Source organism: Chiloscyllium plagiosum, unplaced genomic scaffold (genome assembly GCF_037043375.1).
Source record: "Chiloscyllium plagiosum isolate Xiang-an unplaced genomic scaffold, Cpla_swu_hap1 HiC_scaffold_5, whole genome shotgun sequence".
Taxonomy (NCBI): domain Eukaryota; kingdom Metazoa; phylum Chordata; class Chondrichthyes; order Orectolobiformes; family Hemiscylliidae; genus Chiloscyllium; species Chiloscyllium plagiosum.
In genome coordinates, this window is record NW_028270143.1 from 49,791,657 (window position 1) to 49,817,149 (window position 25,493).

At 40.3% G+C, this 25,493-nt stretch overlaps 1 protein-coding gene across 3 annotated transcripts in view; it reads left to right on the forward strand.

Moving 5' to 3' along the window:
- elp2 (elongator acetyltransferase complex subunit 2) overlaps positions 1 to 25,061 on the forward strand; it is a 149,684-nt gene extending 124,623 nt beyond the window's left edge. For all 3 annotated transcript variants that reach the window (XM_043689953.2, XM_043689952.2, XM_043689954.2), the window contains 4 exons: positions 424 to 545; positions 6,619 to 6,761; positions 7,910 to 8,023; positions 24,189 to 25,061. In XM_043689953.2, the coding sequence (XP_043545888.1) occupies positions 424 to 545; positions 6,619 to 6,761; positions 7,910 to 8,023; positions 24,189 to 24,345 (536 nt within the window). In that variant the 3' untranslated portion in view covers positions 24,346 to 25,061. The remainder of the gene's footprint in view (positions 1 to 423; positions 546 to 6,618; positions 6,762 to 7,909; positions 8,024 to 24,188) is intronic.
- The last annotated feature ends 432 nt before the right edge of the window (positions 25,062 to 25,493 follow it).

A 25,493-nucleotide genomic window follows, 5' to 3' on the forward strand; every position in this document is an offset into this window, starting at 1 on the left:
ATGCCCCTCATGAATTTATAAATCTTTATTATAAGGTTACCCCTCAATCTGCTGCATTTACATAGCCTAAGATTTCCTCACTCTGAAGTGCCAGCCCTGAATCCTGCCCTGAGCTTTGACACCCATTGTGTAATTTACACACGATCATTAAATTACAATGAAGTTGATATTGCCAAGGAGGCTGCACAAGTAGAAAAAATTGGGTGGAAATCCTATCAAACAATAAAACAATAACCTGGGTGGACTTTTATGTCTTAATGCAGTTACTACCTTGAACTATACAGAGCAATAGTATGGATGGCGAATAATCTAATTCCATGTACATATTTATAGAGATCATGTTTATATCAATGATGTTTTTACCAAGTGAACAGTAGAATTAACTTGGCCCATCTATGCATTTTATTTCTGCTTTGATTTCAGGTCCTTTTTTCTCTCTGTTTGCACACACTGATAAAAAGACATCCATACATAGCCGAATTATTTGGACCTGTGACTGGACTTTTGATAGTAAATACTTTGTCACTGGTAGTCGTGACAAGAAGGTAAATGTTTTGAACAGGTTTGCAAGGGGATAAACCATAATTTTACATAATCCTTAAGGGAAATGGTTTTGGGAGTAACTTTGAAAGTATACAAAGAAGTTGACTGCAGTTTGTGTGAGATTGCATTCATATTTACTAAAAAAAGGAGTTTTTTAACTTATTTTTACAATGTCTTGATGTTCTGTCAATACAGTTATAGCAGATGGCATATTGTTGACTCAGATCTAGAATACGTTTTATGTCATGACTTGAGATGTTGACGTCAAGGATGAAAATGCTTTGTAAGAAAATTTGAGCTTTTGTAAAATGCATTTTCTCTGCAGTTGAATTTATTAATTTTGAAAATCAGAGGAGTAAACAGTTAGATTAAACAAAAGTTGCCTGAGTGAAAGCTTACTTAGCTTCATCCAGTCAGCAAGAGAAAATGGAAAAAGCTATTTCTGTGAATTATTACGGTCTCCCATCTTCTCACAATTATCAGTAAAGTGGTTAAAATAAAAAACACCAATAGTCCCGTCAAGCAACATGCATTTTCCAATAACCAGTTCGCCAATTCTCAGCTAGGCTATCAAGAGCCACTCAGCTCCAGAATTGTCATTAAGAATTGATAGGTGAGCAGGGACAAGTATTTTGCTTTATCGTAGGCTGTGACACCTAGACCCGGGGAAACTTGGCCTGTGGTTTCTTGGTGCTGAGAAATGGTGTTTGAAGCCTTACTCTTCTTGGGGATTCAGCAACAAGATTTTTTATTTCCCCCTCCTTGTGGGTGGGAATTGCAAGGAAAGGGGGTTTAAAGGCAATGGAAGTGGTGGCTTTCAGAGACCACCACCTTGCCCCACACCTGTGCCTCTGGTTGCTGGGAGGCAGATGATCAGAGAGACAGTGATTTGAGGTCTTTAACTGGCTCTTAGTCGACCACTTAAGGTCCGCAATAGCTGGCAAGCTAGAAAGTCCTCAATGGATTTTCTTGTCCAGTTCTTAATTGCTGAGGTGATGAGAGGTGGTAAGTTTCTTTCCAGCATCAACTCGCACTGTTGTTTTCCATTTGTTGATTCCCTACTCGCCACCTCAGTGATAAGAAAATGGCACCCTTTGTTTCCCATCATCAGACTTGTGCAGTTCGCAATTGCCTTGAAAGTGTTATATGATCAGTTATAGTTAATAGATACAATAGAAGGGAAAAAGTATAATGTGTTGGCAAATGTTTCATCTCATGACGTGACCAAAGTGCTCCGTTAATAACAAGTTTCGAGTCAGGAGTGAGACTGAATACTCTTAACTTAGTTGAATAAGTGGAAGACACCAGCAGATTACCAGAACTTCAAGAGAACCAGGGTCAGTAGTGAGAGTAGTGGCCATCACTTACGAGAAGGTGTTGGGGAAGCTGAAAGATCTGAACTTGGATAAATCTCACCCAGACCAGGTAGACTACATCCCAGAGTTCTGAAGCTGAGTAGGTTGTGTAGGCTTTGGTTGTGATCTTCGAAATCACTGGAGTCAGGGGGTATCCCAGAGGACTGGAAAATGGCTAATGTAGCACCCTTGTTTATGAAGGGGAGGAAGGCAGAAGAGAGAAAGTGATAGGCCAGTCATCCTGACATCGGTCACTAGTAAGATTTTTGTATCTATTATTAAATATAAAATTGCTAAGTACTTGCAAGTGCATGGTAAAATAGGGCTGAATCAGCATGGCTTCGTCAAGGAGAGGTCATGCTTAACAAATTTGTCAGAATTTTTTTGAGGAGATAACAAGTAAGTTAGACAAAGGAGAGCCAGTGGACATGATCCATTTGGATTTCCAGAAGGCATTTAACAAGGTGCAGCACAGGAGGCTGCTAAATAAGACAAGAATCCATAATGTTAAGGGCAAGGTACTGGCAGTAGAAGTTTGGCTGACTGACAGAAGGCAGAATTTGGGTATAAAGGGGTCTTTTTTAAGGATGGCAGCTGCTGACTTGTGGAGTCCCACAGGGGTCAATGTTGAGGCCACAACTATTCACAATTTACATTAACGATCTGCACGAAGGAACTGAGGACGTTGTTGCTGATGAAATGAAGATAGGTGCAGGAACAGGTAGTGTTGAGGAAGCAGCAAGGCTGCAGAAGAACTAGGACAGACTAGGAAAGTGGACAAAGCAGTGCAGTTGGATTGCACTCGGGAAAGTGAGAGGTTAAGCACTTTGATCGGAAGAATAGAGGCGTAGAATATTTTCTAAGAGTGGAAAAGTTTTGAAGTGCAAAGGGACTTAGGAATCCGAGTTCAGGATTCTTTTAAGGTTAATGTGCAAGTTCAGTGGGCAGTTAGAAAGGCAAATTGAATGTTTACACTCATTTCAAGAGAGTGACAATACAAGAGTAGAGATGTGCTGCTGAGGCTTTATAAGGCTCTGGTCAGACTGTATTTGGAATATTGTGAACATTTTTGAGCCCTGGATCTAAGAAAGAATGTGCTGGCATTTGAGGGGGTCATTGAGTCATGGGGATGAACAGCATGGAAGCCGACCCTTCGGTCCAACTCATCCATGCCGACCAGATATCCTAAATTAATCTAGTCCCATTGCCAGCACTTGACCCACATTCCTCGAAGCCATTCCTATTCATATACCCATCCAGATGACTTTTAAATGTTATATTTGTCCTAGCCTCCACCACTTTCTCTGGCAGGTCATTTCGTATGCGCACCACACTTTTCATAAAAAAGCCGGACGTGGGGTCCCTTTCAAATATTTCTCCTCTCATCCTAAACCTATGCCCACCCCAGGGAAAAGACGTTGTCTCTTTGCCCTATCCATATCCCTCATGATTTTATAAACTTCTATAAGGTCACCCCTCAGCCTCAGATGCTCCAGGGAAAACAGCCCCGATCTATTCAGCCTCTCCTTTATAGCTCAAGTCCTCCAATCCTGGCAACATCATTATAAATATTTTCTGAACCCTTTCATGTTTCACAACATCCTTCCAATAGGAGGGAGACCAGAATTGCACACAGTATTCCAAAGTGGCCTACCAATGTCCTGTACAGCTGCAACATGATCTCCCAACTCACTTATTCAATGTTCTGACAAGCATACCAAACACCTTCTTCACTATCCTATCCATTTGAGACTCCACTTTCAAGGAACTATGGTTAATCTGTGGAATTCATTGCTACAGAAGGCTATGGAGATCAAGTCATTCAATATATTTAAACAGGAGAGGTTCTTGATAGTAAGGGGATGAAGGGTTACAGGGAGAAGTCAGGTGAATGGGATTTAGAAACAATTCAGTCATGATTGAATGTCAGAGCAAACTTGATGGGCCAAATGGCCTAATTCTGCTCTTACATGTTATGGTCCCAAATGCAGCAGTACTCAAGAAGTTCAACGCCAGAGAAAATCAACCTACCTAATCAGTGTCCCTGTTTGGATGCACACTGGTTATATAATGTTTGATTTAAGAATTTAGCACCATGTAGGAGCTGGAAAAGCGCAGCAGGTCAGGCAACATCTGAGGAGCAGGAGAATTGACATTTCAGGCGTAAGCCCATCATCAGGATGCCTTTCCTGATGAAGGGCTTATGCCCGAAACATCAATTTTCCTTCTCCTCGGATGCTGCCTGATCTGCTGTGCTTTTCCAGCACTACACTTCTCAACTCTAATCTCCAGCATCTGCAATCCTCACTTTTTCCTACCACATAGGAACTGGTTATTTGGTATTCCAAACACCTCTGCAATAATTCTAAGCTTAATGCTGTAATTGTATTCAGTTCTATTTTTGCATGACAGAAATTTTGTCACACAGTATATGAGGAAAGGTTTACCTTTTAAGTGCATCACCAATCCTGCGTAAAAGTCAAACAGTCTTTCTTCTTCATTCAAAACAAATAAGATATTAAGAAATAGGAACAGGAAAAGGCCATTCAGCCCCTTGAGCCTACTCTGCCATTCAGTAGGATCATGACTGATCTGGCATCACTTGTGCCCACTTTCCTGCCCTTTACTCATAATCCTTGGTTCTCCTGCTGATCAATAATCTGTCTCAGCCTTAAATGTAGACTGGTCTCTGCACCCACATCTCTCGGTGGCAAGATCAAAGGCTGTCAACTCTCTGAGAGAAGAATTTCCTGCTCATTTCAGTTTTTAAGTTAGCACCCTTAGTTCAGAGACTATGCCCTCTAGTCCTCCACTCCCCCCATAAGGGTAAACATCCTCTTAGCATTTACCCAGTCAAGCCCCTTAAGAATACTGTATGTTTCAATGAGATTACCTTTCATTCTTCTAAATTCCACTGAGTACAGTCCAAATCAGTTTAACCTTTGCTCATTAGGCAATCCCTCCATCCTGGAGTTCATCCGAGTGAACCTCCTTGGAGCTGTCTTGGATATAATTTTGCTAAGAATTTTAAATTAGCATGCAGTTTTAGACACTTAAGGAGCTAACTGTCTTTCCTTTTAATCTATCTGCCCAAATTACTTTAGCTAACTCTATCCTCATTTTATTGTAATTCATTTTACTTAAGTTAAACACAGTTGTTTCTGACCCAAGTTTCTCAGTCTTGAAGTGAATATTCACTTCGAGCATATTATGATAACCACTTCCTTAGTGCTGTTTTATTCGAAGATCATTTATTAAACCTGTCTCTTTACTCATTACCAGGTTCAAGATAGCCTGCTCCCTGGTTGACTCCATGGCATTTAGTTTTAGATTTATTGCCACATGTATACAAAAATGCAGTGAAAAGTATTTTTTCGTGTGTCATTTGCAAAGTGTCGCTGCTGCCATCTTGAAGCACAGAATATAATGCAAGGTTTACTGCAATTGAGTTCATCTTTCTCTCTTCTTCTGGGTTCTCCTCCGCTGCTCTTCCAGTTGCTGTAACAAGCTCTGGGGTCTCAGTTACGGGTCTCCATCACTATCTGTTCCGTGACTGCCAAGTCTGAGCTGGAGCCATGGGCCTGGGGATATGTGGGTACCATACCTTCTGTTCCCTATGCAACACTCCTCCAGATGCTACTATCGATCCTGCCATCTGTCCCTTTTGCCTGCGCTTTCCCTCCTACAGATGCCCGGGCCTAGGTGTGGACCTGGACCCTTGGCCCAGCCTGCGAGTCACGGAAGGAGGAATGAGTCTGGAACTGTTCCTCGATCTGGAGACACTGGGCCAACCTGGAGTTATGTCCCACTCGTCCAACATTGTTGCCACCTCTGCTGGAGGCTTCTGCCTTCACCTGCACTCTACAGGCTTTAAAGAAAATGAACAAAAAAAAGTAGAGCAAATTAAAAAGAATAAAAAATAAAGAAAACTGTCGAGATTGGAGGAGTCCCAGGCTCAGACCCACCTATGGCCACCGCCATGTCTTGCTTTTACTCTAGGAAACTATTCCTAATGACTCTGAATTTGTTGTTATTGCTACCTTTTCCAACTTGATTAGCCCAATCAACATGAAGATTAAAGTCAGCCATAATTATTGCTCTCCTCTTTTTACATACCCTTATTATTCGTTCATTTATATCCTTCCCTACAGTGTGGAGGCTACTGTTTGGGGGTCTATACACTATTCCTATAAATATCTTCTTTCCCTTGTTTTTTGACTTCCACCTAAATGGACTCTACATTATCTGAGCACAGATTGTCTCTCTCAACTGCCTCATTTCATCTCTTAATAACAGTGTTACCCTATCACTTGTTCCTGAAATGAATTATTAATACAGTTTGAGTGCAAAAGTTGATTACTGATAGTTGAGAGATTATAGATAGTGAACTGTGAACTCTGATCGGCAACTTTGGGGCCAACCAAAGCTTTTGATCATGTATGTTTCTGTGTTTTATTCCTGAATGTAGCTATTTTAGAAATTGAATTGCACGAGAGTTAAATGTCAGTGGATACAAAATTTCAGAAAGTATCTAAGAGATTTTTGCATGTTTTACATATATAAGCCTTTAACATATCTTAGTCTTTAACATATCTTTTCTAATGTTTGGATTTCTCAAGTCTTAATTTCTTCTTATTCAAATTGTAATTTTGATTGAAATGTTTTGTCTTGATCTTTGTATTACACAGTTTTTTTTCCTCTAACTATATCCATACCGCAGGTCATTGTGTGGGGTAATGTGGCTTTAGCTCGAAGTACTGAAGGAAGCAGCCAGAGTATTATCAGGCCATGTTCATCAGTTCTGGATGTAGAAGATGCAGCCACAGCTGTCAGCTTCAGCCCTGTTACAAGTCTAGATGAAAGGTAGGTTGAAAAGTTGATACAGTTGACTTCTGCAATAAGTTTTTAGATCAGCAATGATAAAAGTAAAATATACAATTAGATTAGATTTCCTACAGTATGGAAACAGGCCAGTTGGCCCAACAAGTCCACACCGACCCTTTGAAGAGTAACCCACTCAGACCCATTTCCCTGACTAATGCACCTAACCTTATGGGCAATTTAGCATGACCAATTCACCTGACCTGCACATCTTTGGATTATGGGAGGAATCCCACACAGACATGGGGAGAATGTGCAAACTCGACACAGTCACCCGAGGCAGGAATCGAACCTAGGTCCTGGCGCTGTGAGGCCGCAGTGCTAACCACTGAGTCACCATGACGCCCTTATAGAGGCATGTGTAACGTAAAAGGTTTATTTTGAACATAAATTACATTTCCAGGTACTAAGGAATGAAGATGGTTACTTCCTCCATTCAGGTCTATTCTTTTACAAATCTTACTCTAAAAGACTTCATTGAAAAATAAATGTTGTTTTATCTTGTGTTTTTACATTTCCCAAACTGCACATAATCAGTATTATGAAGCAACTTATCATATCTCTTGCCAAGTTATTTGTATGCAGTAATGCACAAAGAACTCTAAGCTATTAAATATATTGATTGCATTCCTAACATGACACATGTTTAAAAACTAATGTTAAGGGTGATTATTCTACAGCCAGTGTTTTTAACATTGTCCCATGTTGGAAGTGTGGCTGTCTGCAGGAGAAAAAAAGAAAATTGCATTATAAGATAGCTGGAATGCCAATCATGATGAGGTTTCATCCTATTTTTCACTAAGGCATGATATGTTCTAAGAGCTACTTTGTGTTCACATTATTTAGCAAGATCATTCCACAGTGTTCTAGAAGAATGAATCCATCTGGAAAAGACAGTACTTCAACTTTAATCCTGGGAAGACATTGGCTAGGAATAACTTCTGGTTCAGTTACATCTGTATGACATGTATGCAAATTTACAGCTCAGCATCATTTTGACAAAGGAAAATTAATTTTTTGAAGTTTGGAAATATCACCAACTTGAATGTCAAATATTATTGTTCTATTTGATGTCAGTAAGAGCTCATATTTTCCTGTTTGAAAACAAGTTTTGTTTTTCTCTCTAATAGCTACATTCTTGCAGTGGGATTGGATTGTGGAAATATATTACTGTACAAGTGGAAACCACATGAAAATAATTCAGCAAATGCAGACTGGATGAAATGTTTGGAGTTTGACAAATCGTATCTTTTTTGCATGAAAACCACAGTGAATATTGTTACAGGCAGTGTAAGTGCTTTTGTAGCTTTGCTATGGATGCAGTTTGAATGACTTCCTTCTACCGTGACTAAGATGGGGGGATAGTTCATTTTGTCAGGATTTGATTATACAGGGACTAATTAAATGAAGATTTCTCCTTTAAAATTGCTTGGCTGCAACAGCTGTGTTATAATCTATAAATTAAATATCTTGTTTGCAATTTCCCTCTGTGCCACTAAACTATTTTGAAGTCATTTGCATTGTGTTACTGTCTGTTAATATATCTGGATGAATGAGTTCTAAAGTGCTTCATTAACTTTTTAAAAAAAATTCTGAATATTAAGTTGGGTATTGCATTTCAATTAAAAAATTGCATACTTGGGGTTGTATTTGAGTGCATTTGAGAAATACAAATTATTGATTATTTGTCTCAAAACCCCAGAAGTACTTGATTATATTTGATTATATGTTAACAAAATGTAGTCTTTTGTCCAAAGAAACACAAAAGCTGGGCATCATGTTCCTAAGCATCAACTTATTGTCTTTAGTTATAATACTTTATTAAGTATTCTTCTTTCTTGGATTGACTGGGTTTTGAATCAGTTTAAGTGTATGTTTACATACAGATTTAGGATTGAAGCAAAATGTTTGTCTCCTACTAATGATAGAATTGCAGTGAATGTATTTTAAGTGGAATATTTCTCCTTCATTAGAAAGAAAGGTTTGTGTTCATACACTATTTATCTCAAGATACCCAATCACTCTGTTCTGCAATGCAAGTGACTCGATACAGACTCTTGAAATCCTCACGATCAGCTGAGTAAAGAATCTGCACTAGTGAAGCAATAAAAAAACTTTGCTTTTCTCCAGTGCCTATCATAACTTCAGGATGTTCCAAATGGTTTATTGTCAAATGAGTATTTTTAGAAGTGCAATGTAATATAAGAAAAACAGCAGTCAATTTGCATTCAGAAAATTCCCACAAACAACAATGAGATAATGAGCAGTTAGTTTTGGTTTAGTGATGTTGATTAAGAAGTAAATGTAGGCCAAAAGAGCAGAAAATAACTCCCCTGCTATTAGTTCAAAATAGTGTCATGGGATCGTTTTGTGCACCTAACTTGGTTTAGAGTCACATATGAAAGCCACCACCTCCAAAAGTGGACCACTTAGTTGATAATCCAGTGAAGTAATAATCTAGATTTTTAGTAGCACTCTGTGAGAAGACTTGAACTGTCAGCCTTCACAGTTGAGGTTTTCATCATGTCATAACACTTGTTAAACCAGACCCCAGCAAGTCTGCCCAGTTCATTATGGTCACAGATGGGATACCCCAAACTGTTTATCTCACAGATAAGGAAAGATGAACTGGATTCCCTTCTTTTTTCAACCACTCCTGTATTCAATATCAGTATTAAAAATATCCTTTCCCTTAATGGATGCCGCACTTCAAGATCCCACAAACCCTATGTTTTAGAATAATTAGGCTTTCTTGAATTAACAGAAAGATGCCAGAAGAATTAGTAACACAACATGCAGACCCACAGATTAGAAATGAGACAGTCCAAAAAGAAAAAAAAGTTAAAGGAGAAAATTGATCCATCTAATAATTGTTTGTCAAGAGTGGATAGTTGAACACCCAGCCATTGCAATGGAGATTGATGTTGATAAATGAACAGTCACATTCATGGTCCTTAGTTTTGCAGATTTGTTAAGATTCTGTAATCCAGAATATTTTGAGGGTGATTGAATTCCAGCATTAAGAGTGAGAGAGACTCATTTTGCCATCCAATTTCCTTTTCTAAATTGGTTTGCAGTACTCAGAATTAGAGAAGATTACAGCCAGCATTAGAGCATTACATATATCTGGAAGGATTGAGGGCTACAGAAAATTAGACATGAGGAAGGGTGAGGCCTTGGAGAGGTTTGAAAACTAGGATAAGAATTTAAAATAAGAAAGGAGCGTAAGTTGGCCATTCAGCCCGTTGAGTCTGTTTCCACCGTTCAATATTGATCTGATAATCCTCAACTCAACTTTCCTGTCTTTTCCCCATTACCCTTGATTCCCTTACTGATTAAATATCTGTCTATCTCCGCCTTGAATATACATAATGACCCAACCTTTACAACCTTCAGCTTTGAAGAATTCCACAGATTCACTACCCTCTTGGAGAGGAAGTTCTGCCTCAATTCCATCTTAAAAATTTTGAAGTTTTGCTCTCTGAAAATCGAGGTACAGGTATTCCTTAAACCAACATATGTCAGCAAGCACTGCAGCAACCTAGTATGAGTAACAAAATGGTCAGATGAATTTGGGTGACATCAAATTTGAAGAAGGTAGAATGTGGGTTTCCAATCTGAAATTAAAAGCAAGTCTAATTACATCAACTATCATTGGTTGATGACAATATAACTATTGTCATTTTAAAACAATCTGATGTACTAATGCCTTCTAGTTAAGGAAATCTGCTGTCTCTACCTGATCTGGCCTACATATAAATCCAGATCCTCAACAGTTTGGTTGCTCTTAACTACCTCTGAAATGGCCTACCAAGCCACTTAGCTGAAGGGAAATAAATGCTTGCCCAGCCAGTGATGTTCATAAAGAAAACAAGAGCACATTAAAATTGTCAAATTAAGAGGTAATAAAGACATGGATGAGGATATTGTCAACTGGTAAGATGGGGCAGGAGAAAAACAAAGCAAGGTCATTCTTGGAATTACACAGTCTTACTGATCATACTGATATGAGATTAGAAACTCTACTCAGCTGTGATACCAAATTTGTGAATGGCCTGGGTTCAACCACAAGCAGTTGCGAGGGAAAAGAATATAATTTGTACTTAGGGAACAGGATGTGTGGCAGAAATAGATTTCCCAATATTTTATTGGAGGAAATTTCTATTGATTTCGTACTGGATGTTGGTCAAGCAGTTTGATAATTTAGCAACAGCAGAGGAATCAAGAGAAGTGATTGTGAATTAGGGCTGTTGTTGTTAAGGTTGTAAAAGCTAATACTATGCTTTTGGATAATGTCACAGAGACTGAGCGTATAAATGAAAAATTGGAGGGAGCTATAAATATGCCTCTTGGGGAACACCAGACATGACTACGTAGGAGTGCGATGTGGAGCCTTTACAATTGATGAAAGAGCTCAGGATAAAACATAGCAATTATTGTCCAACCAGCTGGATGGTGCTGAGAAGCATAAGAGGAGAACACTGTACTCAACAGATCCAAGGCTGCTACCAGACTGATAAGGATAAAGAGGATAGCTAATCTTTGTTATCAAATACCATTAAGGGAAAGGATATTTTTATAGCGGGCATAGATTTAAGGTGAAAGGGGAAAGATTTAAAAGGGACCTAAGGGGCAACATTTTCATGCAGAGGATGGTGCATTTGTAATTTTCCCAGTAGTCATTTTGGTACTTTGGGAAGAATAGAAACTAAATATTAGAAGCAACAACACTCACTAGGACATTGTAAAGGCAAGGGTGGTGGAGGTAGAATGACATGGTTTGCAGGGTTAAATGGATTTGAAGGAGAATGGGATAGTATCTGTATCGACAGCTGTTAACAAATTAGCTGATAAGCAGATGAGAAAGGGAGATTTGATGGGCAGTAGTTTAGGGAACAGAATCAAGCTGCTAAAGGTGGGCTTTGGAGACAAAAAGGAGCTAGAGAGGATCAGGGAGAGAAGCTAAATAAAGACATAATTTCAAGGCTGGAAAAGGGAGAGCTTTTAGAGGTAATCGGACCTAGTGGAGCAGAGGAATCTGATTGTATGGTCTTAATAGGAGCAATGAATTTATATTCGATTAGCTAGCAGCATCTAATGTGTGTCCTTGAACCTCTGGGTATTTCTGTTTTCATTTACATATAATACAAATCTAATTTTGCTTAAAACAATGCAGCGTTCTCTACCTCACTGTCTCTCAAACCCCTGAGTTAGGATTGGAGTTCGACTGCCATTTTTTACTACTTTAGTCTGTAAGAAGCAGACTGATACTCTTTTTTTTAAGTAAGAGATAGAGATTTTCTCTTGCTAGTTCTTCTATATGAAGTAGAAAAGAGATAAATTGCCTCCTGGCTATTTAATTTATGACTATTCATGCACAAACTAATTTGCTGTTAGCATTCTGAATCCTTGAGTGTAAGCTAGTCATCTCATGGGATTCAATTGTGTTTTGGAGATCTGCAAATGATATCTCAGAGCTTTTTACTAGAAGTTCCCACTATTTAACCTGCATTGCCACCATGATGTTGGATATGGGGTCTGGGAGCTATTTCTTTATAAATGGCTAACAACGTTAACCTCGATCTGTTCTGCCCTCAGCATTTGCTGTAGATGAAGAGATAGGGTTATGGTTAGATTTTTACCTTTTGCAGGGTTTTCGTGTCTCATGAGATAAGAACTAGACGTGAGTACAGTAAGGCTGTACAGCACATTGGTTAGGCCACTTTTGGAATACTGCATGCAATCTTAGTCTCCCAGAAGAAATTTACAAGGATGTTGCCAGGGTTGAAGGATATGAGCTATAGGGAGAGGCTGAATAGATGGGACTATTTTCCCTAGAGTGTTAGAGGCTGAGGGGTGACCTTATCGAGATTTATAAAATCATGAGGGGTATGGATAGGGTAAATAGACAAGCTTTTTTCCTTGAGGTGAGGGAGTTAAAAACTAGAGGGCATAGGTTTAAGATGAAAGGGGAAAGATTTAAAGGGACCTAAGGGGCAACATTTTCATGCAGAGAATGGTGCATGTATGGAATGAGCTGCCAGAGGAAGTGGTGCAGATTGGTACAATTACAACACTTGAAAAGCATCTGGATGGTGGTATATGAATAGGAAAGATTTAGAGGGATATGGGCCAAATGCTGGCAAATGGGACCAGATTTATCTAGGTTATCTGGTCGGTATGGACGAGTTGGACCAAAGAGTCTGTTACCATGCTCTACATCTCTATGACTCTAAAACAGGAATGGGTGCCTGAGAAGCAATATCTAATTTGCTAAATGAGAAAGAATACAAATGATTAACACTGTGCTTTTTCTAAACCAAGGCAGAAAATTCACAAATGCTGCTTGATGAAGGTAGATGTACAGGGATATATTTTTGGGGAAATAGAGTAGAATGAAAATATACTCCCTATCATTTAATGAGGGGTCATATTCTGTCCTCAGTTACCCTTTTGTCCTTCATGTATTTATAAAATCTCTTTTGATTCTCCTTAACTTTATTTGCCAAAGCTATCTCATGTCCCCTTTTTGCCCTCCTGATTTCCCTCTTAAGTATGCTCCTACTGCCTTTATACTCTTAAAAGGATTCACTCGATTTCTCCTGTTTACACGTGGCATATGCTTTCTTTTTTTTCTTGACCAAAACCTCATTTTCTTTCCTCTTCCAGCATTCGCAACACCTACCAACCTTGACTTTCACCCTAGCAGGAACATACTGTCTCTGGACTCTTGTCATCTCATTTTTGAAGGCTTCCCATTTTCCAGCCATACCTTTCCTGCGAATATTTGCACCCAGTCAACTTTTGGAAGTTCTTGCCTAATACCATCAACATTGGCCTTACTCCAGTTTAGAAGTTTAACTTTTAAATCCTTTGTATCCTTTTCCATCCCTATTTTAAAACCAATAGAATTATGGTCGCTGGCCCCAAAGTGCTCCCCCACTGACACCTCAGTCACATGTCCTGCCTAATTTCGTAAGAATAGGTCCAGTTTTGCACCTTCTCTAGTAGGTACTTCCATATACTGAATCAGAAAAATTTCTTGTACACTCTTAACAAATTCCTCTCCATTTAAACCTTTAAAACTATGGCAATCCCAGTCTATGTTTGGAAAGTTAAAATCCCCTACCAATGCCACCAATGTGTGGAACCGCAGGAGATAAGGGAAATACTAAATGAGCATTTTGTATCAGTGTTTGCTGTGGAGAAGGACATGAAGGATCAGAATGTGGGGAAATAGATGGTGATATCTTGAAAAATATTATCGAGAAGGAGTGCTGGATGTTTTGAGTCGCAGACAGGTGGATAAATCCCCAGGACCTGATCAGGTGTGCCCTCAAGCTCAGTGGGAAGCGAGGGAAATGATTGCTAGGCTTCTTGCTGAGATATTTGTATCATCGATAGTCGCAGGTGAGGTGCCAGAAGACTGGAGGTTGACTAACGTGGTGCCACTGTTTAAAGTGGTAAGGAAAAGCCAGTAAACTATAGACTGGTGAGCCTGACATCAATAATGGCCAGTTGTTGGAGGGAATCCTGGGGGACAGAATTTACATGTATTTGGATAAGCATGGACAGATTAGGGATAGTCAACATGGCTTTGTGCGTGGGAAATCATGTCTCACGAACTTGATTGAGTTTTTTGAGGAAGTAACAAAGAGATTTGAGAGCGAAGCAGTGGATGTGATCTAATTGGACTTCAGTAAGGCGTTTAATAGGGTTCCTTTTGATAGACTGTTTAGCAAGGTTAGATATCCTGAAATAGGGAGAACTAGCCATTTGGATACAGAACTGGTTTGAAGGAAGAAGACAGAGGGTGGTGGCGGAGAGTTGCTTTCATACTGGAGGCCTGTGACCAGTGGTGTGCCACAAGGATCATTGCTGGATCCATTTCTTTTCATTTATATTTAAAAATGTGATGTGAACTTAGGAAGTATAGTTAGTAAATTTGCAGATGACACCAGTATTGGAGGTGTCATGGACAGCGAAGAAGGTTATCTCAGATAGACAGTAGACAATAGGTGCAGGAGTAGGCCATTCTGCCCTTCGAGCCTGCTCCACCATTCATTATGATCATGGCTGATCATCCTCAATCAGTATCCTGTTCCTGCCTTATCTCCATAACCCTTGATTCCACTATCCTTGAGAGCTCTATCCAACTCTTTCTTAAATGAATCCAGAGACTGGGCCTCCACTGCCTTCTGGGGCAGAGCATTCCACACAGCCACCACTCTCTGGGTGAAGAAGTTTCTCCTCATCTCTGTCCTAAATGGCATACCCCTTATTTTTAAGCTGTGTCCTCTGGTTCGGGACTCACCCATCAGCGGAAACATATTTCCTGCCTCCAGAGTGTCCAATCCTTTAATAATCTTATTCGTCTCAATCAGATCCCCTCTCAGTCTCCTAAACTCAAGGGTATACAAGCCCAGTCGCTCCAATCTTTCCACATAAGATAGTCCCGCCATTCCAGGAATTGACCTCGTGAACCTACGCTGCACTCCCTCAATAGCCAGAATGTCTTTCCTCAAATTTGGAGACCAGAACTGCACACAATATTCCAGGTGCGGTCTCACCAGGGCCCTGTACAGCTGCAGAAGAACCCTCTTTGCTTCTATACTCAATCCCTCTTGTTATGAAGGCCAGCATGCTGTTAGCTTTCTTCACTACCTGCTGTACCTGCATGCTTGCCTTCATTGACTGGTGTACAAGAACACTTAGATCTCGTTGTACTGCCCCTTTACCTAACTTGACTTCATTTAGGTAGTAATCTGTCTTCCTGTTCTTGCCACTAAAGTGGATAACCATACATTTATCCACATTAAACTGCATCTGCCATGCATCTGTCCACTCACCTAACCTGTCCAGGTCACCCTGTAATCTCCTAACATCCTCCTCACATTTCACTCTGCCACCCAGCTTTGTATCATCAGCAAATTTGCTAATGTTACTATTAATACCATCATCTATATCATTAGTGTATATTGTAAAAAGCTGCGGTCCAAGCACTGATCCCTGCGGTACCCCACTGGTCACCGCCTGCCATTCTGAAAGGGAGCCGTTTATCACTACTCTTTGTTTCCTGTCAGCCAACCAATTTTCAGTCCAAGTCAGTACTTTGCCCCCAATACCATGCGCCCTAACTTTGCTCACTAACCTCCTATGTGGGACTTTATCAAAGGCTTTCTGAAACTCCAGGTACACTACATCCACTGGATCTCCCTTGTCCATCTTCAGAGTTACATCCTCAAAAAATTCCAGAAGATTAGTCAAGCATGATTTCCCTTCATAAATCCATGCTGACTCTGACCTATCCTGTTACTGCTATCCAGATGTGTCGTAATTTCCTCCTTTATAATTGACTCCAGCATCTTTCCCACCACTGAGGTCAGGCTAACTGGTCTATAATTTCCTGCTTTCTCTCTCGTTTCTTTCTTAAGAAGTGGTACAACATTAGCCACCCTCCAATCCGCAGGAACAGATCCTGAATCTATCGCACTCTGGAAAATAATCACCAACGCATCCACGATTTCTAGAGCCACCTCCTTAAGTACCCTGGGATGTAGACCATCAGGCCCCGGGGACTTATCAGCCTTCAGACCTAACAGTCTCTCCAACACCAATTCCTGGCAAATATAAAATCCCTTAAGTTCAGGTCTTTCAGCCACTGTTACCTCTGGGAGATTGCTTGTGTCTTCCCCAGTGAACACAGATCTGAAGTACCAATTCAACTCTTCTGACATTTCTTTGTTCCCCGTAATATATTCCCCTGTTTCTGTCTTCAAGGGCCCAATTTTAGTCTTAACCATTTTTTTCCCTTTCACATACCTAAAAAAGCTTTTACTATCCTCCTTTATATTTTTGGCCGGTTTACCTTCGTACCTCATTTTTTCTCTGCTTACTTCCTTCTTAGTAATCCTCTGTTGTTCTTTAAAAGCTTCCCATTCCTCCGTTTTCCCACTCATCTTTGCTATGTTATACTTTTTCTCTTTTGACTTTATATGTTTCTTAACTTCCCTCGTCACCCACAGCCACGCCTGCCTCCTCATAGGATCCTCCTTCCTTTTTGGAATGAACTGATCCTGCATCTTCTGCATTATACACAGAAATATCTGCCATTGTTCCTCCACTGTCATCCCTGCTAAGGTATTGCACCATTGAACTTTGGCCAGCTCCTCCCTCATAGCTCCATAGTTCCCTTTATTCAACTGAAATATTATCACTACCAATTGTACCCTCTCCCTTTCAAATTGCAGATTGAAGCTTATTGTATTATGGTCACTCCCTCCTAATGGCTCCTTCACTTCGATGTCCCTGATCAATTCTGGTTCGTTGCACAATGCCAGATCCAGAATTGCCTTCTCCCCGGTAGGCTCCAGCACAAGCTGTTCTAAGAATCCATCTCGGAGGCACTCCACAAAGTCTTTTTCTTGAGGTCCAATACCATCCTGATTCTCCCAGTCTACCTGCATGTTGAAATCCCCCATAACAACTATAGTAACATCTTTGCGACAGGCCAATTTCAGATCCTTATTCAGCTTACACCATACTACTGTTTGTGGGCCTGTAGATAACTCCCAAGAGGGTCTTTCTACCCTTAGAATTTCTCAGCTCTATCCACACTGACTCTACATCCCCTGATTCTAGGTCCCCCCACACAAGGGACTGAATATCATCCCTTACCAACAGGGCTACCCTACCCCTCTGCCCATCGGTCTGTCCTTACGATAGCACGTATAGCCTTGAATATTCATTTCCCAGGCCCTTTCCACTTGAAGCCACATCTCAGTTATCCCCATAATATCGTAGCTGCCAATTTCCAAAAGAGCCTCAAGCTCATCCATCTTATTTCTAATACTTCGTGCATTCATATATAGTATTTTTAATTTGTTACTGCCCTCACCCTTCCTATCAACCCCTATTTCACTCAACCTTACTGCATGATTCCTTTTTGAGTTTTCTGCTTCATTGATACCGTTGTCTTTCTTGACTTCTCTTGTTCTAACTTTTCCTTCTTAAACTTCCAGTTTGTCCCCTCCCCCCCGTTATTTAGTTTAAACGCAGCTGTGTTGCAGTAGTAAACCTACCTGCCAGAATGCTGGTCCCCAACCTATTAAGGTGCAAGCCATCTCTTTTGTATAATTTATGCTTACCACAAAACATACTCCAGTGATCCAAGAATTCAAATCCTTGCTTCCTGTACCAGTTCCCAGCCACACATTCAAGTCCATTATCTCCCTGTTCCTGGCCTCTCCAGCCCGAGGAACTGGAAGCAAACCGGAGATAACCACTCTGGACGTCCTGATTTTCAGCCTTCTTCCTAGTTCTCAGAAGTCCCGCTGTAGTATGTTCCTCCTCTTCTTCCCGACATCATTTGTGCCGACATGTACCACCACCTCTGGCTCTTCACCTTCACCCTTGAGGATTTCCTGCACTCTGTCTGCGATGTCCTTAATCCTGGCACCAGGAAGGCAACACACCATCCTTAAATCCCGCCTGTTGCCACAGAAACCGCGTTCAGTTCCTCTCACTATGGAGTCCCCTATCACCATGGCTCTATGCGATGTCTGACTCCTCGGCTCTGCCACCACGCCAACTTTTGATTGACAGATCTGACCGCCTCGCGGACTGGCAGTGTCATCTGTCTCTACTGTTTCCAAAAGATTCAACTTGTTCTTGACAGGTACTTCCCCCCATGGTCTCTTGCACCTGTCTCCTCTCTGCCTTCCTCATCGTCTTCTCTCTTCTGTTTCTCTTCTGGTATGGTCAGTGTAATAACCTCGCTGAAGGTCCTGTCCAAAAAGATCTCGTTCTCTCGGATGAGCCTAAGTTCCTCAAGTTCTTTCTTTAGTGCTGCGATATGCTCTGTCAGTAGCTGAACGTGCACACACTTTCCACACTTATACGAACCAGATACAACAGAGTTGTTAACCTCCCACATCATGCACGTAGCACACAACCAGCTGGGCAGTCATGTCTTCACCCTCTTCAACTGTGGCGTAATCACTTCACTCAACCTCCTTGTCGAAGACTCCTGAGCTAAAGACTCTCTCTTCTCTGAACAGGAACTTCCCTGGACTCTCTATTTTGGGCAAGTCTGTGGACTTTAAAGTTAGGTTAGTGGAGGAGGGTGGGAGGGAAGCCCTACTTTGTAGGACCTGGGGTCTAGAACACTCAAATAACAATCACTTACCTTCCCAACCGGCTCTGCGCTCCGACTTCACTTCTGCCCAGCTCCCGCCGCTCTCTGCTGCAAAATATTACAACAGGATCTTGATCAGATGGACCAATGGGCAAAGGAGTGGCAGATGACGTTTAATTTAGATAAATGTGAAGTGCTGCATTTTGGGAAAGCAAATCTTAGTAGGACTTATACACTTAATGGGAGTGTTGCTGAACAAAGAGACATTGGAGTGCAGGTTCATAGTTCCTTGAAAGTGGAGTCACAAGTGGATATGATAGAGAAGAAGGTTCTTAATATGCTTTCCTTTATTGGTCAGAGCATTGAGTTTTGGCATTGGGAGGTCATAATAGACAATAGGTGCAGAAGTAGGCCATTCTGCCCTTCGAGCCTGCACCACCATTCAATATGATCATGGCTGATCATCCTTAATCAGTATCCTATTCCTGCCTTATCTCCATAACCCTTGATTCCACAATCCTTGAGAGCTCAATCCAACTCTTTCTTAAATGAATCCAGAGACTGGGCCTCCACTGCCCTCTGGGGCAGAGCATTCCACACAACCACCACTCTCTGGGTGAAGAAGTTTCTCCTCATCTCTGTCCTAAATGGTCTACCCCGTATTTTTAAGCTGTGTCCTCTGGTTCGGCACTCACCCATCAGCGGAAACATGTTTCCTGCCTCCAGAGTGTCCAATCCTTTAATAATCTTATACGTCTCAGTCAGATCCCCTCTCAGTCTCCTAAACTCAAGGGTATGCAAGCCCAGTCGCTCCAGTCTTTCAGTGTCAGGTAATCCCGCCATTCCAGGAATTGACCTGGAATGTGGCTGTACAGGACATTGATTAGGCCACTTTTGAAATATTGTGTGCAATTCTGGTCTCCCTCCTATTGGAAGGATGTTGTGAAACCTGAAAGGGTTCAGAAAAGACTTTCAATGACCAAAAGAGAAAATGCTGCCAGGCCTGCTGAAATTTTCCAGCATTTTCTCTTTTTTGGTTTCAGATTCCAGCATCCGCAGTAATTTGCTTTTACCCAGTGTTTAACCCACTGCCACCTCTCTTCCAGGAATGCCTATCCTGAAGAAGTACTGCTCTTCTCTTTGAAAGGATTTTCGTTTGTCTCTCTCCCCCTGTCCACCTTCACTGCTTTCCCTTTCTCTCTGTGTTAGACAAGGTATTTACTAAGACTGTCTTCTACAGCCATATTTCCTTCCTCAGTGACTGTCTTCGCCTCTGACTTACTCCACGTGGATTTCAACTCAAATTCCACCCTGCATGCAGCCTCCAGAATTACAGGTACTTGCACGATATACAACATTTTTCCAGTTCTCCTTACAGATGCTGCCAGACCTGCTGAGATTTTCCAGCATTTTCTCTTTTGGTCTCAGATTCCAGCATCTTCAGTAATTTGCTTTTACCCAAGACTTTCAATTATGTTGCCAGGGTTGGAGGGTTTAATCTATAAGGAGAGGTTGAATAGGCTGGAGCTTTTTTCCCTGGTGCATCAGAGGCTGATGCGTGATCTTATAGAGGTTTCTAAAATCATGAGGGGCATGGATCAGGTAAATAGACAAGGTCTTTTCCTTGGGGTGGGGGAGTCTAGAATAGAGGGCATAGGTTTAGGGTGAGAGAGGAAATATTTAAAAGGGACCAAAGGGGTAACATTTTCACGCAGAGGGTGACGCGTGTATGGAATGAGCTGCAATAGGAAGTGGTGATGCTGGGACAATTACAGCATTTAAAAGGCATCTGGATTGTATATGAATAGGAAGAGTTTGAAGGGATATCGGCCATGTGCTGGCAAATGGGACTAGATTAATTTAGGATATCTGGTCAGTATGGACGAGTTGGACTAAAGGGTTTCCGTGCTGTACATCTCTATGACTCCATATGGATTGGAAAAAGCGAATAGAAGTTTCGGTGTTGAACTAGCCTGCTTTTTCTAACAAAGTGATAGCTTCAATAAGTCACTAAAAAAGAGCATATTAAATTTGCGTTTCAAAAAAGGGTCAATAGCAGATTCCACCGGGAAACAAATAATTCTGTCAGCATTGTGCCTGTGAACCTTCAGAATCTTGCACGTTAGTTTTTGTGGGTAGCTTGAGAGATTTCCTGATTTGGCAATCCACCTTAGCTTAAACGGTCCCAATCAACCAAATATTTCCTGCAGGGAGGCAGGGTCAGAATCGCATTAGGTTTTCCAACCCCAGAAGCAGATCCCAGTTAGCCATAGGAGGCTGCTCAGAGACTCCAGTTCGGTAATCTGTGACTTGCTCTCACTTGTTTCATAGGCTGTTAAATATGTAGCCTTCACCCATGTAGCCTTCACCGCATCACCCCACCAACCCCCATGTTAACTCCATGCCAATCCATGCTCCCCACTCACCCCTGTGGCATTGCTACAGTTTTTAGCCAGCATCCACCTTGTTCAGACATGAGGAACTATATGGAAATAACAATTTTATACAGCTCTCACTTCTATACGTTTCTTAATGAAATTCCTATTCATGAAGCCCAAAGTTCAAGTAGTTAACCTCCTGCAAAAACAAACTCACTTCTACTCAGACCTCATATGAAATACAGCTAAATCTTTAATAGGCTTTTTAAACTGTCAGTCAAATTGTCACTCAGAACTCTTGCTGAGATAATGGTAACTTTTGAAACTTGTCAAAGATTCATGATAGTGAAGTAATAGTCCTTGGAGAAACGCCAACAGAGGTGTATTGAGACAACATGACCCATCAACAAAGCACATCTGTTTTTTTCTAATCTGCATCAGACGGCCTGTCAATCAAAGCAGTTCAGAAGAGGATTTTTAAAAAAAATATCACTGTTGGGTTCAAGTGCTATGTTTAATGAACCGAGGATTTAAAAAAAACTTTGTTATGTGACATTTAAGTAGACCTTCTCAGTCTTTTGACAGAACTTGCATAAATTCATGAGACCTTCACACTGCAGACTTAGGCTCTGAGGACCAACCACGATGGAGTGCATTTGAACTCTATTTGAAATGGCTCTGTGTTTGGATTTCCCACTTGTCAGAGTTGCTTTATTACCCCTTGCAGAAACATTTTGATCAGAAATGGGAGCAGAATATCCTTATCGAGATTCTGCCTGCATTTTTTTTTATATCTTCCTCAGTCCACGAAAGTTCAGCCACATCTTTCACTCATTTAGCTTTCAGTGAATATAGCACAACCTGCTTAACCTATTCTCACAAGATATTTTTATCATGGGAGTTAACCTAATAAGCTTTCTTTTAACTTCGTCTAAAGGTTGAAAATCCTACTATAAATAGAGATCAAAGCTGTACACAGTTACCTTTTCAATCCTTTGTACAGCAAAATTTCCCTATTTTATGTGCCACCTCCCTTACCATAAAGGACAGTATTCAATTTGCCTTCCGAATTATCTCTTGTACCTGTATATTTTACTTATATTGAAGTCACTTCTGTACAGCATATCAACTCTCTCTCAACGTAAATAACATTGTGGTTTTCTAGTCTTTCTGCCATAGTGAACAGCCTTACATTTTCTCACATCATATTCCAAGTGCCAGTTTTTGTTTTGCTTGTTTAACCTATCTCTTACTTCACAGGCATTTTGTATTTATTTTGTTTTATTTGTTCATGAATGTGGCCATTACTGGCTAGGCCGCCATTTATTGACCATCACTAATCGCCCTGGAGAAGATGGTTGCGAACTGTATTTTTGCACCATTTCAGTCCTTGGAGTGTAGGAACACTCCCAGTGCTAATGGGAACGGAGTTCCAGAATTTTGACCGAGTGACAATGGAAGAATGCCGATATATTTCCACTTTAGGATGGTATGGCAAATTGCAGATAGTGCTCTTCCTATGCATCTCTTGTCCTTGTGCTCCTGGATGGAAGACATTGCAGGTTTGGAAGGTGCTATTGCAAGAACGTTGGGAAGCTATCATCTTGCAGAAGGTATCCACTGCTACTAGTTTGTGTAAGTGGTGAAGGGAGTAAATGTCAAAGGTGATGGATAAAAAGCTAAACAAGCAGGATGCTTTGACCTGGATAGTGTCAAGCTTGTTTAGTGTTGGAGCTGTGCCTGTCCCGGCAACTGGAGTGTATTTCATAATATTCCTGACTTGTGCGTTGTCGATAATGGGCAGGCTTTGGGAGTTACTTACCACAGAACTCCTCTGACCTGTTCTTAGAGCCACAATAACTATATAGCGTTTCATTTTAGTTTCTGGTCAGTGATGATTCCCAGGAATATTAATGTTTGGGGATTTCAGTGATAGTAATGCCATTGAATGCCAAGGATCTCAATTGTGTAACGTGAATATTTTTGGCCATTTAGCAGCCTAAGCCTTGATATTGTCGTCATTAATTTATTTTCCACCTATCTTTGTATCATCCTCCTTTGACTCCATGACTCTATAAGTAGGACATTTGGCCCATGATGTAAATGGTAGTGTAGAATCGGTAGAAGACACTCAAATGGATGGTATGCAGATTATACAGATGAATAATAAAATTGTTCCAGCATAGTAGGAGTCATACCCACGATGGCTGTCTGCAGGTGAGTTTAACTACTCTCAGTCCCAATTGATTTCCTGTGGTATTCAACTGCATTCATTGTAGCATGAAAGAATAAGAAAAGAATCGAATACAGGAGCTCAAAATTCTGGAAGGATTGCAAAGCTAAAGTCTTGGGTACAGCAATAATAAGCAAGTGAGGGGAATCACAAAGATTGGTACTGAGAGCAGCAAAGCTACACAATGTATAGTGAGAACTGGCAACTTAAATAGCCGAGGTAATAATGGCATTTAAAAGTGAATTGGATAAATATTAGAAGAAAAATATTTTTAAATCCTGTGGAATGATTGAAGTAAATAAACCCAGTGTTAATGATATTTTTGCAGTAATAAATCTTCAAAACAATTGTTGCCACACATTTCATCATGACCATACATTTGTAGGTCTGATGATGTATTCAAGTTTCAGTTTGATATGCAGCTTCAAATAGGGTAAATTGCAAACAGGATGATAAATTGTCATTACTGCTAATAACTATGGTAATTCTACTGAGTTCTGTACCTGAACGTTTTGACAAGTCAGTCTTTCAGCTGACAACACTGGGTAATACTGCATTAATTATATATGAATAATGGAATTTATACTCATCATTTCCAATCAGGCTGATATTTACGGCCAAACTGGTTTCTTATTTACTTCCCTTAACTGCCTTTGTTTCAGACAATGTCATACTCTAACTGTTAAGCGGCTGCAGTGGAGACGACCTGTGGGAAGAGCAGGACATGACGATGAGAATGACAGCAACTGGTTACAGCTAGCAAGTTGTAGCACTGATTACAGTATCAATATTTTCAATGTTAACAGAATATCTCTTTAATTTGAATATAAAAATATTTATATTCCGATTTGTTGCATTTTTGGTTGGTTAAATGCGATCATAAATTGTAATTGTTTCCTAACTTAAGGAAAGCTCTGTTAACTACCCAAAGGAAAATTGTACTATGATTGCAGAGAACCATTATTCTAGTTTACAGAACAGAGCAAATGTAGAACAAAAGTACAGTACAAAATTCTGGAGTTATCATTGTCCTAATTTACAGAACTTATTTTAAACCTATTAGTCAAAACCTTTGTAGAAGAGAGCAATTGAAACAAAATGGTACAATAATTTCTTTCTGCAGTGTTGTCTGTTGTCAAGAAACTTAGCAATAAAAGTACATAGGAATATAATTTGTTTACAATAAATGTATTGATGGAGGATTACGCTATTTGTAAGAAAGCGAGTCTGGCTTTCTAATGTGAGCGCCATGGTGAGCTTTGAAAAAGAATGATGTCCATAATTTTGGTGTTCAGAATGAGGTTTATAATACTTTCCATTCAGTTTCTGCAAATTTTAACATCACTTCAACATGATCTGGATTATTTTTCCTTCCTGTATTACTGTGTATATAGATTACAGACTATTAAAAGAAATGACTCTAAGCATAATGTGTTTAATTGAACCCAACGTTACTCTATCAAGCTGTTAATCCTGTTTCTAATCTCAGACTGTCTTTACATTTCTGACGATAAATAAAGAATCATGTTTCTTTAGTTGTTGTTGTAGAACTTTTTAAATTCTGGGCAATATTTATTAAAAACAAAATGAAACTAGTTACTCCAGAAATGTTAAATGTTATTGAGCTCTTCAATCTGTGCTCCTCTGAATTTCACTCCTGGTGATATTTTCTTGGCCAAAATGTGAGTGATCCATTTAGTATTGAGCTCAATAGACTGATGTTTACATTGTTTCAGGTGCAGAAGTCAACTGCTTCAAGATTTTGGACATGCTCTAATTACTTTTGTTTAAAATTGGTTTTATTTGTTGACTATGCAAATGTACGTATCTTCATCGTCTTTTCTACAGTGTATTAATGGATATTCCCTGTGCTGGTCTGCTGTAATTGCTATGTAGTAATATTCCCTTGTGCTGCCAGATGATGGAGCTAAGTATAATAGGCTATCTGAGCAAGTCAAGCACTTACT